The 13,001-nt window shown below is 41.1% G+C and overlaps 1 protein-coding gene across 2 annotated transcripts in view; it reads left to right on the forward strand.

The window, feature by feature from the left end:
* Window positions 1–13,001, forward strand: part of SERPINI1 (serpin family I member 1) — a 107,372-nt gene that overhangs the window by 81,274 nt on the left and 13,097 nt on the right. For both annotated transcript variants that reach the window (XM_036758051.1, XM_036758052.1), the window contains exon 6: window positions 5,286–5,383. In XM_036758051.1, coding sequence (XP_036613946.1) covers window positions 5,286–5,383 — 98 coding nt within the window. The remainder of the gene's footprint in view (window positions 1–5,285; window positions 5,384–13,001) is intronic.

Genomic DNA, 13,001 nt, shown 5'->3' on the forward strand with positions numbered 1-13,001 from the left:
AGCCTCTAGCAAGAAAGTTAAAAGAAGTCAGTCAACTCATATTTATTAAGCCCTTCCTGTATGCCAGTCATTGTGCAAAACAATTAGCAGGGAGGTTCTCTAGGTCTCAGGAACTCTCCCCCAAAGGCCTAAAAGCCACTTTTATATTCTTCTTTCCCTGAGGAAGCTGGGTTCCAGATCAATCCACCCAGGAGCAAGGTTAACCCCAACTTCCCCAGGTCTGCACCATGGCTTCCATGTTCATACCCGTCCTAGCCGATGTGATGGGAGCATGTGGGTATAGCCCATGCCTTACTTGTCCTGCCAGCATTTTAGTCCACAACTCTCCCCACCCCCTGACCTCTGCTCACCAATAACATCATCTTCCTAGCACAGTAGGGCCCCACCCTCATCCTTGTTGCCATGCTGGACCCTGTGCTTCTCCTCTTGGAGCCCTGGGCCATATCACCTTAGATTTCCCTGTTCTCTTGACATCTGTCGAACTTGCAGTCCGCTAAAACCCGTAGCTCTTTTTCAGAAAAACTTGTCCAGCAATGCTTCCCTTAGCTTATCCTTGAGAAGTTAATTTAAAAGAACCCTCGGTGATAGAGCTTTACGTTTATCATTAAGGAAAGTCTAGACAAATATAAATTTTATCTTTATTTAGCCCATCATTTCTGCCTATTGAGATCTTTTTGGTTCTAGACTCTTAGACGGCATGGTAAGTATCTCTCCCAGCTATTCTTTGCAAGGGCTGTTGAAGTTTTCTTTACTAGTGTCCTCAGTGACATTTTGTTTGAGGACCATTTACAATGACAACAATAACCAGTGCTTACTATTGCCAAGCACTCTTCTTAGTGTGTTATAATTATCTCATTTGATTCTTCTAACAACTCTGAAAGTTGGGTGCTATTATTAGCCCCATTTTGCAGATAAGGAAACTGAGGCAGAGGTTAAATGACTTGCACAGAGTCACACAGCTAAAAAGTGTCTGACTGGATTTGCACTCAGGTCTTCCTGACTCCAGACCTGGCACTTGATCCATGTACCAAATGTATTGTCAGGGAGAGAATGACTTTCCATCTTTCCAATTAGATATTGTCATGTGAAAACAATTAGCCACTAAATATTTGATTATTATAGATAATTTATCTTGAAAACTAATGCATTTGACCCTAGAGCATTAGTAATTAACCTTATATAACTATATAAATGAGCTGATCAGGTCTCATTTTGTTCAGGTCATGTCAAACTCAAAATGAGCTAAACTGTTAAAACAATCATTTAGAATACATTGGTTTTTTTTTCCTCTCTCCTCCCTCTCTTCTCTTCTCTCTCCTTCTCCCTTCCCTCCTCCTCTTTCCCTTTTTCTCTCCCTCCATCACTCAATTCCCCCTCTTCTCTGTCTTTGTCTCTCTTTCCTCCCCATTCCTATCTTTCTTTCTTCTTACATCAAAGAATTTGATTAGATTTGATGATACTTATCTTGCTTCCCTGGAATTCCAGGGGACAATGGCAATATCTTCATGTGCTGAGTGCCTATTAGGATTTAGAGACAGGAGATGAGATTTTATCAGTGCACTAAGTAAATGCTTCATAAATATTTTATGCTCTGACTCAAACATGTTCACCAGGAAATGTGACCTACAGGCCCTGTCCACTGAGAAATGAAAGGCTCTAGCAGAAGAAAATTAAATTTTCATTTTCTGAAAGATTCTATCCAATTACAAAGTGGACAGCTTCGTTTACCCGTTTGTATTAGTCCCTGAATTACTAAACAAGGCAGCGTTAATCATACTTTTCCCATTTTGACAGGAATTCTATAAAATCTTGTTTTGAATTTCCACTGCTTTGGAAAGACATACCGAGCAGTAGTTGAAGATAGCTTTGGTCTTTACTGCCAACTTGTTCCTAACTTAAATTTAAAACCACGTAGCATTACAAAACAATCTCCTGGCCTTTTGATTTTTTCCCCCAGAGACCAAACTGGACCCGAGAGGAATTGTGTGCCGTCTTGATAATAACTGGCTTTATTCATGAGTTTGGGCCCAAGCAAAGACTGTCCAATCCTCTTTACTTAGGATTCTTTTCATTTTCTTGTCTTCAAAGGTTATTAAGTAGTTAATTTTCTTCATGAAATGCCAATTGTCCTTGAGGATACACCATAACTTTTCTGTAATTTTAATCTTGTGCTATATTCCCATCATGACTGACATTCTGCATAAATAATTTATTACTTTATGCTAGTGTTTATTCAAGCCTCTGAAATTTTTGCCTTAAGTGTCCAAGGTTTTTGTGGGTTTTGTTGTTGTTTTTCCCAATGAAAGAGTAGGCTTACCAATTTATTACCAAAACCAGCCTAGATTCCTCACTTTATTCTTCAGCTCATATTTTTAGAACCTTATGTTCCTTTTTTTTCTAATTGTAGGAACACTTTGATACTTTGGTGACCTTCCTTCCTTCCTACATATTGACCTGTATCTCCCAAAAATAATGGGTCGTATTCAAATAGTGCTTTAAGGTTTACAGTTTACAAGGTTTAAAGTTTACAAAGTACATGTACACATTTCTTATTTGACCCTCACAACAAGATGGTGAGGTAGAAGGATTACTACCCCATTTTACAGATGAGAAAACTAAATCTCAGTGGTGTTAAGTGCCCAGTAATTGTCTCAGGAAGATTGGAACAACCAGGTTTTCCTGACTCTAAGTTGAACACCCTTTTCACCACCTCTTGCCATCTCTCATGAGTATAGTAGCAGCCATCTGCATTTGTACCCTGTGGTACATAGTTCCAAGCCTGGTCTAACCAACCTATTTTTATGCCTTCAAGAATTGTCTAAAAGCAATCTCAAACTCTCAAGTGCTTAGTATTGATATAGAAGCATCTTCTTACATTGTCTTTACTTTTATTTTTTTCTTTGAACTCCATATTCTCAGAATGGTTCTCTGCCATCAGAGTAACCTGAACCATGAGCTTCAGAGGCCTTCCCAGCCGAGAAACCACTCAACTTTACAGTTTCCCTCTTCCTCTTCTGGCCTGTCTTAAGCCTTACCTCCTTTGCTGATGAGTCTGACTTGTTTAATTTCTGGGCAATAGGCCTCCTTTATGTCTCTTAGATCTCATGGGACTCACTTTACTTTCCACTTGCTCTCTAGAACTAAATGCCAGCCACTGAGCTCCACTGTGAAATTCCCCAGAATGGAGATCACAAGTGCATCCCAATCTTGTTCACACTCCTTTGGTTTGGAAAAGCAAGATTGCTCTTCCACTGAAAATTTTAAAGAAGCCGTTGTTTCTATTTTCCTCTTTCAGCAATCTTGGAGAGCTCATGGAATGAAATGCAAGACTGAAGTGAAATCTCACATTAATTCTCAAAAAATATAGTTTATTGATATTGTTACTTTTTACATCACCTTAATTTCCTGGTTTCCCTCATACTTCCCTTTTCCAGAGAGCCATCCTCTTAAAGAATTTAAAAAGAAAAAAGAAAAAAATCAGCAAAACCGATCAATACATAAAAAAATCTAGGAAGAAAGGGAAAGAAATAATAATTTTTAAGTACCTACTATGTGCCAAAAACTGTGTTCAGCCCTAGGGACACAAAAAACCATTTAAGATGCTGGGGCCCAGAGACCTACCCAAGTTCCTGTTGGGAGTGAGAGAAGCCAGATTTGAACCCAGTCTCTCTGATTTTAGATCGAGTACTTTTTTTCTCCTGGGCTGATATTATGAGGTGTAGAAGTCTTGAATGTGGACACATCCACATAAGGTCTGAGCACACAAAAGGGAAACCTGAGCGTGCCTTTTTAATAAGGTGCCTGGAATCCTGAACAACTGACCAACCAGTTTGAGTGTAACCAAAAGCTCATTGACGAATGGTTCAGTGGAAGAAGACACAGGGCTTGGGTTTGACTCCTTCCTCCGCCCCTGATTATGGGTGTGAAGTTGGGCACGTCATTCAGGGAGGTCTCTACTCTGGACCCTCTCTGCTCCGAAATGAAAGTAGAGATCCCCTCCAGCTTGAAATCTATTCTCTCATGACCACCCTTTTCAGTTACATATATCACAGGATTGAACATTTCTGTCTTCTTTATTTTCCTTCTTATTTTCATCTAAAAAATAACAGTCTCTACCCTAAGGGTTCTTAACCTGAGTGCTATAAAGTTTTTGAGAAATATTTTGATAACTGTATTTCAGTACACTTCATTTTCCTAGCAGTCCTGTGTATCTTTTTTTTAATGCATTTAGCAACATGATTCTGAGAAAGGACTCCTAAGCTTTACCACGTGGCCAAAGGAGGGGTTTATGCCACACAAAAAGTTTAGGGACCCCTGCTCAGCCTCACTAGCCAAAGGGAGAGGTTTTTGAGATACGGTACTATGGCTCACACTTCAATGGCTATCAAACTTTCTCTGCATTATGTTGGCCATTGTGAAAGTGGCGGGATGACTGGTTGCTGCATCTGGGAAGCAGTAATACCAACGAATAATAATGATGTAAACACTTCTATGGCACTTTAAAGTCTGCAAAGCACTTTACATCCATTATCTTTTTTTTAAATCCCATAACAAGCCCGGGAGGTAAGTGCTAGGGTTACTGTTCCCCTTTTATGGAGGAGAAAACCGTGGCAAAAAGAAGTTAAAGTGATTTGCCCAAGGTCGCGCAGCCAGTCAGTGGCTGTGGTGGGATCTGAATCTCCACCTTCATGTCCAGCTTTCTCTCCATTAGACCACACCCTAGGCACATGGGCTAGGACATAAAAGAAATCTGGGCCCAAGCAAGTGAAAAATCTCATCTGCTTGCTTCTCCTTTATTTTTGGGTTTCATTGGAGTCCGTGATATTGCAGAGTTCTGAATAGAATCCATTTATTCTCTGAGACTCTTCCTTAGAGAAACATACAAAGTAGTGAGGGTGGCCACCAGGGGAATGCAACATCCAAGGACTGATATAAGGAAAGGCACCCCAAATTTCACAGCCAGCCCAGCATCTACCAGGCAAATGAGTTTTGATTTTGGAAACCCTTGGTAACCCAGCCAGGTTTTATCCCACTGCAATGGATTGTAGAGGATTGCTGCTTAAAATAGACATGGGTGTCTGAGGTATGTTGGTCTCTGCTTCTAAGGCCTCCTGATGCTGTCTTCTTTTATCAGCAGCAATCAGATGTCACCCGCACTCCAGAGCAGGCTCGGGCAGCTTACTTGTTATGATCTCTCCAGTGATTATATGCTCTCCCCACCACCTGCCATCTCATTCAAGCTATCCTTAAACTTAAAATGGATTGTTTTCTTATCTGTTCCACAGGTTTACCGTAGAGCAGGAAATCGACCTCAAAGATGTCCTGAAGAGCCTGGGGATCTCTGAAGTTTTCAACAGAAATGCAGATTTCAGTGCACTGTCTGGTAAGACACAGTCATTATTTTCAAAATCAATTTTAGTTCCACGAGGCCCATTCAGGATGATAATTAACCCTCTCTTGGATGAGGATGTTTCCATGTAATATAGTTGATTCAGTCCAGGGCAATTAAACAAGAAAAGTAATTTGTTTCTATGGACTAGGGTGTAATTATGCTCAGAGATGTGTGTTATAGTTATTTTTGTATATATCTTTTCTCCTTTACTGGACTATAAACTCCTAAAGGGCAGGGACACTGTTCATTGCATGAACTGACTCAAAGTGAAGGAAGCAGAATTAGGAAAACAGTATCCACACGACTGCGGTTATATGAAAAATCACTAATGGGAAACTAAGTGCCCTGTAATTATGATAGTCAGTCTTGGCCCCTGAAAAGATATGACGACATGGCCTTCTCTGTCTCCCTGAGGAATGGGCGGCACTCTAAGAGCAGTCTATTGCATGCCTTCCCAACATGTTTCCATGTTCCATTTTGCTTAATAATTGTTTTTCCCTGTTCCAAGGGATGCCTACCTGGGAATGGGCAAATCTGAAATTCACCATGACATAAAAATGACAGCCATCAATGAAACTTTAATAAGATAAAACAAAATAATCATTTGAGAATAATAAATGTTTAAGTCTAGGTGCTGCAGTGGATAGAGCATTGGCCCTGGAGTCAGGAGGACCTTAGTCCAAGTCCAGCTTCAGACATTTGACACTTACTAACCCTATGACCTTGGGCTAAAAGTCTACCAGGGTTCTGTTTTTCAAACAGAACAATAAATCCTCATGAGTCTTAAAAAGTTTGAACCATCCAAGATCAGGAAGGTCACAACAGAGGATCTCAAGACTTAATAAGTTGAAGAGATGATAAAGTTAATACCAGATCTTCAATATTCCAATTCAATTTATTGATAAACTTGTGTCAGGTGTATATTAGGGGATCGGAGGGACTGAATCCTTGAGGGTTCATTATGGATGACAGAATTTTCTTCTCCAGGGGAAGCTAGCAGAAAATGGAAGAAGAGGGAGCGAGAATGTGAATGTGTTTTAATGAGGTGTCGTTTTAGCCCAATAAGTTGAACAGAGAGAATGGGGCTGGCCAGATTCAGGCTGTGCAATGGTTAACCTCAGGCTCAAGAACCTTCTCTCGCTTGAGGTCTTTCCTACTCTCCCATGCCTCTCACCACAGTTATTAGTGCTCTTCCCCTCCCCCCACCAACCAGACCCCTAGAATGTAACCTCCTTGAGAGTAGGGACCGCCTTATTTTTTACTTTGTTTGTCCATTGTCTAGCATCCTGCGTGGCACATATTCAGTACCTAATAAATGTATGTTGTTAAATTTGGCATGGCACTTTCTCCACCTTATTCATAGGGCATATGGCCAAAAAGAGAGAGACTTTTCTCCAAATGTTTCTGTCCACATAAGGAGCAATGGGAAACATTTCCATGGCTCTCAGCCAAGCACCCAAGGCTCTGATCCATTCAGAGCTGATGTTCAGCCTGAAGAAAATGTTGGTGATTCCCCAGAGGACAGTGTTTTTCACTCCAAACCAGTGTGTTTGTAACTATGGAATAGTGTGATTTAAAGCTTTTCCTAATTCTAGCAGTTGAGAAAGTCTATTCTACTGTCTTGGCCAAGCTCCAGGGGGGCAGTTGTATGCTCTGCCTACAGCGTGGCTGCATTTTCAGCTTGGTCTTTTCCTCAATAGTTTCACACATTTAGGAAACCCATCTTTTCACCTTGAGATACTCTGTAGTGCTGGAGTAAATGAATCCATTGTTATGGTAATATTGGCAACTTCTGACATTTGAGAGACTTTGGGAAATTGTAAGAAGGTACTATTAAACATAAAAACAACATCGCAATCATGCCTGTTCACCGTGGACATCTTCTGCCACTATCAGCCAACTGAATTCAGTGTAGAAAGGAAGTGCTTACCATATGCCACACCCTCTGCTTGGTGCCATGGATACAAAGGCCAACATGAAATATTCCCTGCCCTCAGGGAGCTTATATCTGGTAGTCTTTGCTTGATATCAGTTACCATTTTTACTGAATCCTCCCCAAGGAAAGAGACTAAAGATTTCTTCTTAGGAATTTAAATTGGAGACTTTAAAGGATATTACCTTCTTCAAATAATCAATTTTAAAAACCTAGTTTTGCAAGAAGTTAGAAGGATCCATAGAATCTTGGGGGAAACCAGTTTTCATGAAAAGTTCTTGGATTTGTTTCTATGGCAGACAAGAGGTGGTGCATGCCAACTTCTTCCTCCTCTTTTATCAGGGAGACCAACCTTTACTTTGTACATACCCAGTGGTTACTTGGTACAGACAAAAGTGCAAAAGTAGCAGCATCTCTGTGTGGCATTCACATGCTTCCTTCAGTCTCCGTCCTTGTGGATGCTGATCTCTCTGACTTGCTGCTGACTGGCATGGCAGATAAGCATTCGCCCTACCTCTGGGAGCTCTTGGGGAAGGCGGGGTTAATCGAGATATTTGCCTAGAGAATTCTGATCTGCAGTTAGTGGATTTCTGCCAGTTCCCCATTGCCAACAGTAATTGTTTGTCATGTGTTACTTGTGAGAGCTTCTTCAAGTAAAGGGAGCTCTTTACCTTGCATTGTGAATTCAGTTTTAAAAATATTTCAATAACTGTATGTCGATCTAATTGGTTTCCTTTGTATTCTGGTTTATTCCTTTCAATGAGAAGCATCTATAGGCTTTGCTAGGCTGACTGCCAAAGGGACCTGGGACATCCAAAAAGCCTAAGAGCCCTTATGCTAAGGAAAATTCAAATTATAATGCACTTTTAAATATACAAAGGACAGAAAGGAGATTTTATATGAAATTGTGACTATTTCATAGTTTTGTTTTCTGGTGTATTTTAAATTTAGCATGATAGTAATAATATTGTTCTGCTTGCCTGTGTCCCCTTTGGAACTTCAATATCTACTCTCTTTTGTTCATTTTTCAATGTTTCATTGACACTCTTATTTCACTTCTTTTTTCATTACATCACTGCCACCTCCCACCAACTATACACCTCCTTACTCCCACCCAATGAAACCCTCCTGTGATTTATCCTTTCCATAAAATGTGTTTCCCTCCCCCCACTTCACTCTTCCTGCCACTGGCATCATTCCATATTTCCATATTGCTGTCACCTTTCACTTGGAGAGATCTCTAACTTATCTCTTGTTCATCAGTCCCAAGTCCTTTGACAGGACTCTTTTCTTGCAATATCTTTTACGTCTGTCACTGCCTCTTCATTCCCACCTATACTGCCTTAGGCCAGACTTTCATCATCACCCCTCTGAACTGTGGCAGTAAACTCTCCACATGTCTTCCTATCTTTACCCTCTGCTCCTTTCAGATCATTCTCTATTCATGACGCTGCTAGTCGGAGGTATTTGTGCATGGAAGGACTTGTCGCTCTGCCACTCAGAACTCTCCCATTTATGATTTACTAGAAGCCGTCATGGATTTATCCAGAACAGATCCTTCTAGAAGAACCTCAGGTTATGGCCCTCAGGACTGTGAATCTGAAAGATTGGGGGAAAAGCTGATGTAATGGAAACTTGCATTCTGGAAAGGCATTTGTCAAAGTCACCCTTTAGTGTGATTGTCACCCTAACCCCCTCCCAAACTCCATGGGCGCACCTGCCAGATCACTTGTTCTAAAGAACATCTCCAATCATGGTCTTCTGCTCTCAAACCTCTGGAGGCTCTCCATTGCCTACAGAATAGTCTAAATTCTTTAGTTCGCTAGTTTACACATAGTATCTCATTGAAACCTCACAACAACCCTGCAAAGTATGTGTTATTGTTATCCTGATTTTACATTTGAGGAAACTGAGACTCAGACATTAGGTGACTTATCCGTGACACAGCTACTAAGTGTCCGAGATGGATTTGAAGCCACATCTTCGTGATTCTGAGTCCAGTGCCCTATACACTACTCCCAGCTGCCTCTGTGTTTATGTTATGGATGTGTATTGATGCAGCCCATCCTCATTAACATGGAAAAAAGATATCTGAGAGTAGTAGTTGCAGAGAGAATGTGTGTGTGTGTGTGTGTGTGTGTGTGTGTGTGTGTGTGTAATGGAAACTAATGACTATCAGCCTTTGAATTAATGCGTGAACCTCTTTGAGCTCCCCAGAGCATGAGAAAGACCAAGCATTAAATCTTTTGGCATAAACCTAGGTCTTAATAATAATAAATGTTGGATAAAATAAAGAAATTAGGAAGATACAGCAAAAGCCACATAAAAATCAGCCTTTAGTGCCATGCTGTGAATTTATCCCTGAAGGGCTCTTACATCACCCTCTGTTCTTTCTCCTTCCACCTTCAGAGCGGAGGTTTGTGTGCTGGAGCTACAAGTCCTCTGGAGCTTTGTTGATAGCTAGAGGTGATCTTTGCAAATTTCTGTGATTGAACACGTCCAGTGCTGTAAAGTCAACATCCATACTCTGTAGAGACTGAGTCTAAGAACCTTTCTCATGTCTGAGATGGTGTAGGAGACAAGGAAATGTTTGCACAATCATAGCACAAATCAGCATCTGGCATTGTCAGGTTTGATTATGAATTCATCGTTGATTTCCTTCTTTCTGTCATACCCAGAAAGAATCAGGAGAGTATCTGATGAAGGGAGACTCTTTAGAAGAAGTACCAGCTGAAATTAATGAGTTATAGAATGGACAAAGTAGGCCTGGGGGAATTCTAGGAGCAGTAATGGGGCTGTGGGGATTGGTTGGGCCAGGGCTGCTTATAATAAGTCTCCCACGTGGATATTCACAAGCTTAGTTTGATATTCCTTAGTCCTACCCTTCTAAGACAGTTTTCAGTCTTTGCCCAGCTCCCTGCCCCAGGCTTTCTCCTCAAAATGCCTGCTTAGTCTTGTGCCTCCTTGGCACTGATTTGGCCCCACAGTCACTATCAACACTTTGAAGCCAAGTCCTTGTGTGAAATTTGAGTTGTGTGAAATTTTCCTTTACCTCTGTTTTCTAGTCTCTTAGTCTGTTAGCATTTATTGAGTGCAGGTACTGCGCTGGGTGCTAATATATGGTCTGCTTCTTCTAGGAGACTTGGAAGAAGAATTAGGTGAGCTAATCAGTGCTGAAAGCAATCAGCCCCTCATTTGCTGATCCTCAAGGGGAGACACCCAAGTCTGGGATCATGGAGAAGGAGGTGTGGGTTTGCAGAAATCCGGTCCTTGCCCTCAAAGAGCTTACAGTTTGATAGAGGAGAGAACATGCAAACAACTATGTTCATATAACATATAAACAGTGTAGATGGGAAGTAATCTCAGAGGGAAGGCATGGGGAGGGGAGGGAAGGGATGGAGGATTGGGAAAGACCTACAAAAGATGAAATTTCAGTTGATTCTTCAGAGAAGCCAGGGAAGGGTAAGAGGCAGAAGTTAGGATGGGGAGCATTCCAGGTCTGGGGGACCACTGGTACAGACACAAGAAAACAACAGCAAGAAATCTAGAGTAGCTGTATCAGAGTGCTGGAGAGATAACCATCCTCATCTTCTCTTCTATGGAATTTGTATAAAAATGGCCCCAGGGCAAGTTGTGAGGCTACATTTGTTCCTTAGTCTGTTTAACATAGAAGATAAGCTCCTCAAGAGTAGGAATTGTTTCATTCTTTGCATCCTAGAGCCTAGCATAGTGGCTGGCCCATTGTGGACACTTAATAAAATGCGTATTGATGGACTAGTTGACTTGTGCAGATGGAGCAAATATTTGCTTTTTTTTGTAGTTGAATAGAAATGTTGTATTATGGGTTTAACTAAGTGTTTCATCTGGAAAATCTTTGAATTTGGTGGGGTTGGGCTGGTCTTTCTTCATTGGCTACCTCTGCCTAAACCATGCTCCTTCTCCTGCTTGGCTTCCCTTCCCTTTTCTGGGATCTGTAGGCCTAGAAAATCCTATCTCCTCATCTCACTGGGTGGAACTTTCCTGCCTGTGACTTCAGAGATGGAAAACTCATCAGATTTTCTTGATCTTGCCCTCTAAAACACCTGTTTTCCTTCATCACTGCAGAGATGCTTGGAGAGATGATGGAAGCTAGAGTCTCTCACATCAGATGCAGGAGGAATGAGGAAAACTTGTTGTATCAATGTAGCAGTTGTGAGAGAGAGAGCCTCTTACATGGTAATCATGGACTTCATTCTTAGGTCCAGGGCTCGGGCAGTATCCTTCCTGACCTGTGACCCTTTGCCGTACTGTTTTGGAAGTGCTCGCCTTTTCTTCCTCTTATGGACCCCTGAGTCCATTTGGTCTCATTGCCCCATTTTGCACATGGGGATACTGAGGTCCAGAGTTTGGGTGACAGGTTATAAGTGACTGAGGTAGGATTTGAATAGTTACACATAGATATGTGTGTGTATTCAAGTATGTAGGCACGTATTCCCATGCGTGTGTAATTTATACATGTCCTGTCAAAGTGGGACTGGCCTTGTTCACTTTCAGTCCTTAAAGTGATTTTATCCTTCTGTGGTTACCCTCTTACCTTAAGCCATTTCCATGTCTGCATAGATTAGCTGCTGAATGCCACTCTATAGATAGTATATCACCAAAATCTTAACCACACCGTTAGAGGACAGCTGAGATTTTATTTCTTTTTATTTTTCAAATTAAATTTTTTCTTAGTATTTGGCAGCTGATTCCTGTTTATTAGTTTTTACAGGGCTCCTGATTGGCCTTCCCTCCAGTCTTCTTACCATTTGCTCGAATTCTCATCTGGTTTTGTCCAGGTCCTTTATTTTTGTGTCTGGCCTGTCCTCTGACTTGGCATCATCCATCTATATCTTAGGAGCAATCCTGTACTGGCTGGTCATTCCTACACAGCCATGACAACGATGCTAAGAGACTCACTGTCCTCGAGAGACATGCCATGGTTACCCCTTCATCTAGTTCTTCCCAGAATGATATTTGAACCCTGTCCCATAGGGACGTAGCATCGACCCGAGATTAGACTTGCTCTCACTGACATCCTTTGCAAATAAAAGTAGGAATTTGGGAAAATACCAGCAGGAGAAAACTGTGGATGTTTTCTATATGTATAGTGTATATAGCTTATAACTATGAATAGATATGAGTATATGTGTACATAATTATACATGTATACATACATATGTATATATTATATATAATTATCCATATTTTCATTTGACATGAAAATGTAGATGGCCATATGACAAAGTGCAAAGACTGGTGGATTTGAGGTCAGAGGCACTGCCTTTGGGGCCCAGCTCTGTCGCATTATCTGTATGACCTGAAGAAAGTCATTTTTCGCCTCTGGGCCCCAGTGTTTTCATCTCTAAAACGAGGAGTTAGACTAGAATGACCCCTGAGCTCCCTTCCAGATCCTGCTCTGTGAACCTGTGATTACTAGTTAGCCTTTTCTTTTGCTTTTTAAAAAAAATCACACTTGAGATCAGAGGTTCTTAACCTGGAGTCTGTGAACTAAAAAAAATATACACACACACTACCTGATGACTACATTTCAGTATAATTTGTTTCCTTTGTAATTCTGTATGTTTTATTTTACTCAGTTAAAAACATTGTGCTTTGAGAAGGGGGTCCAGGAGACAAAAACAGTTAGGATAGGAA

The sequence above is a fragment of the Trichosurus vulpecula genome, chromosome 4 (assembly GCF_011100635.1).
Source record: "Trichosurus vulpecula isolate mTriVul1 chromosome 4, mTriVul1.pri, whole genome shotgun sequence".
In the NCBI taxonomy this organism is placed as follows: domain Eukaryota; kingdom Metazoa; phylum Chordata; class Mammalia; order Diprotodontia; family Phalangeridae; genus Trichosurus; species Trichosurus vulpecula.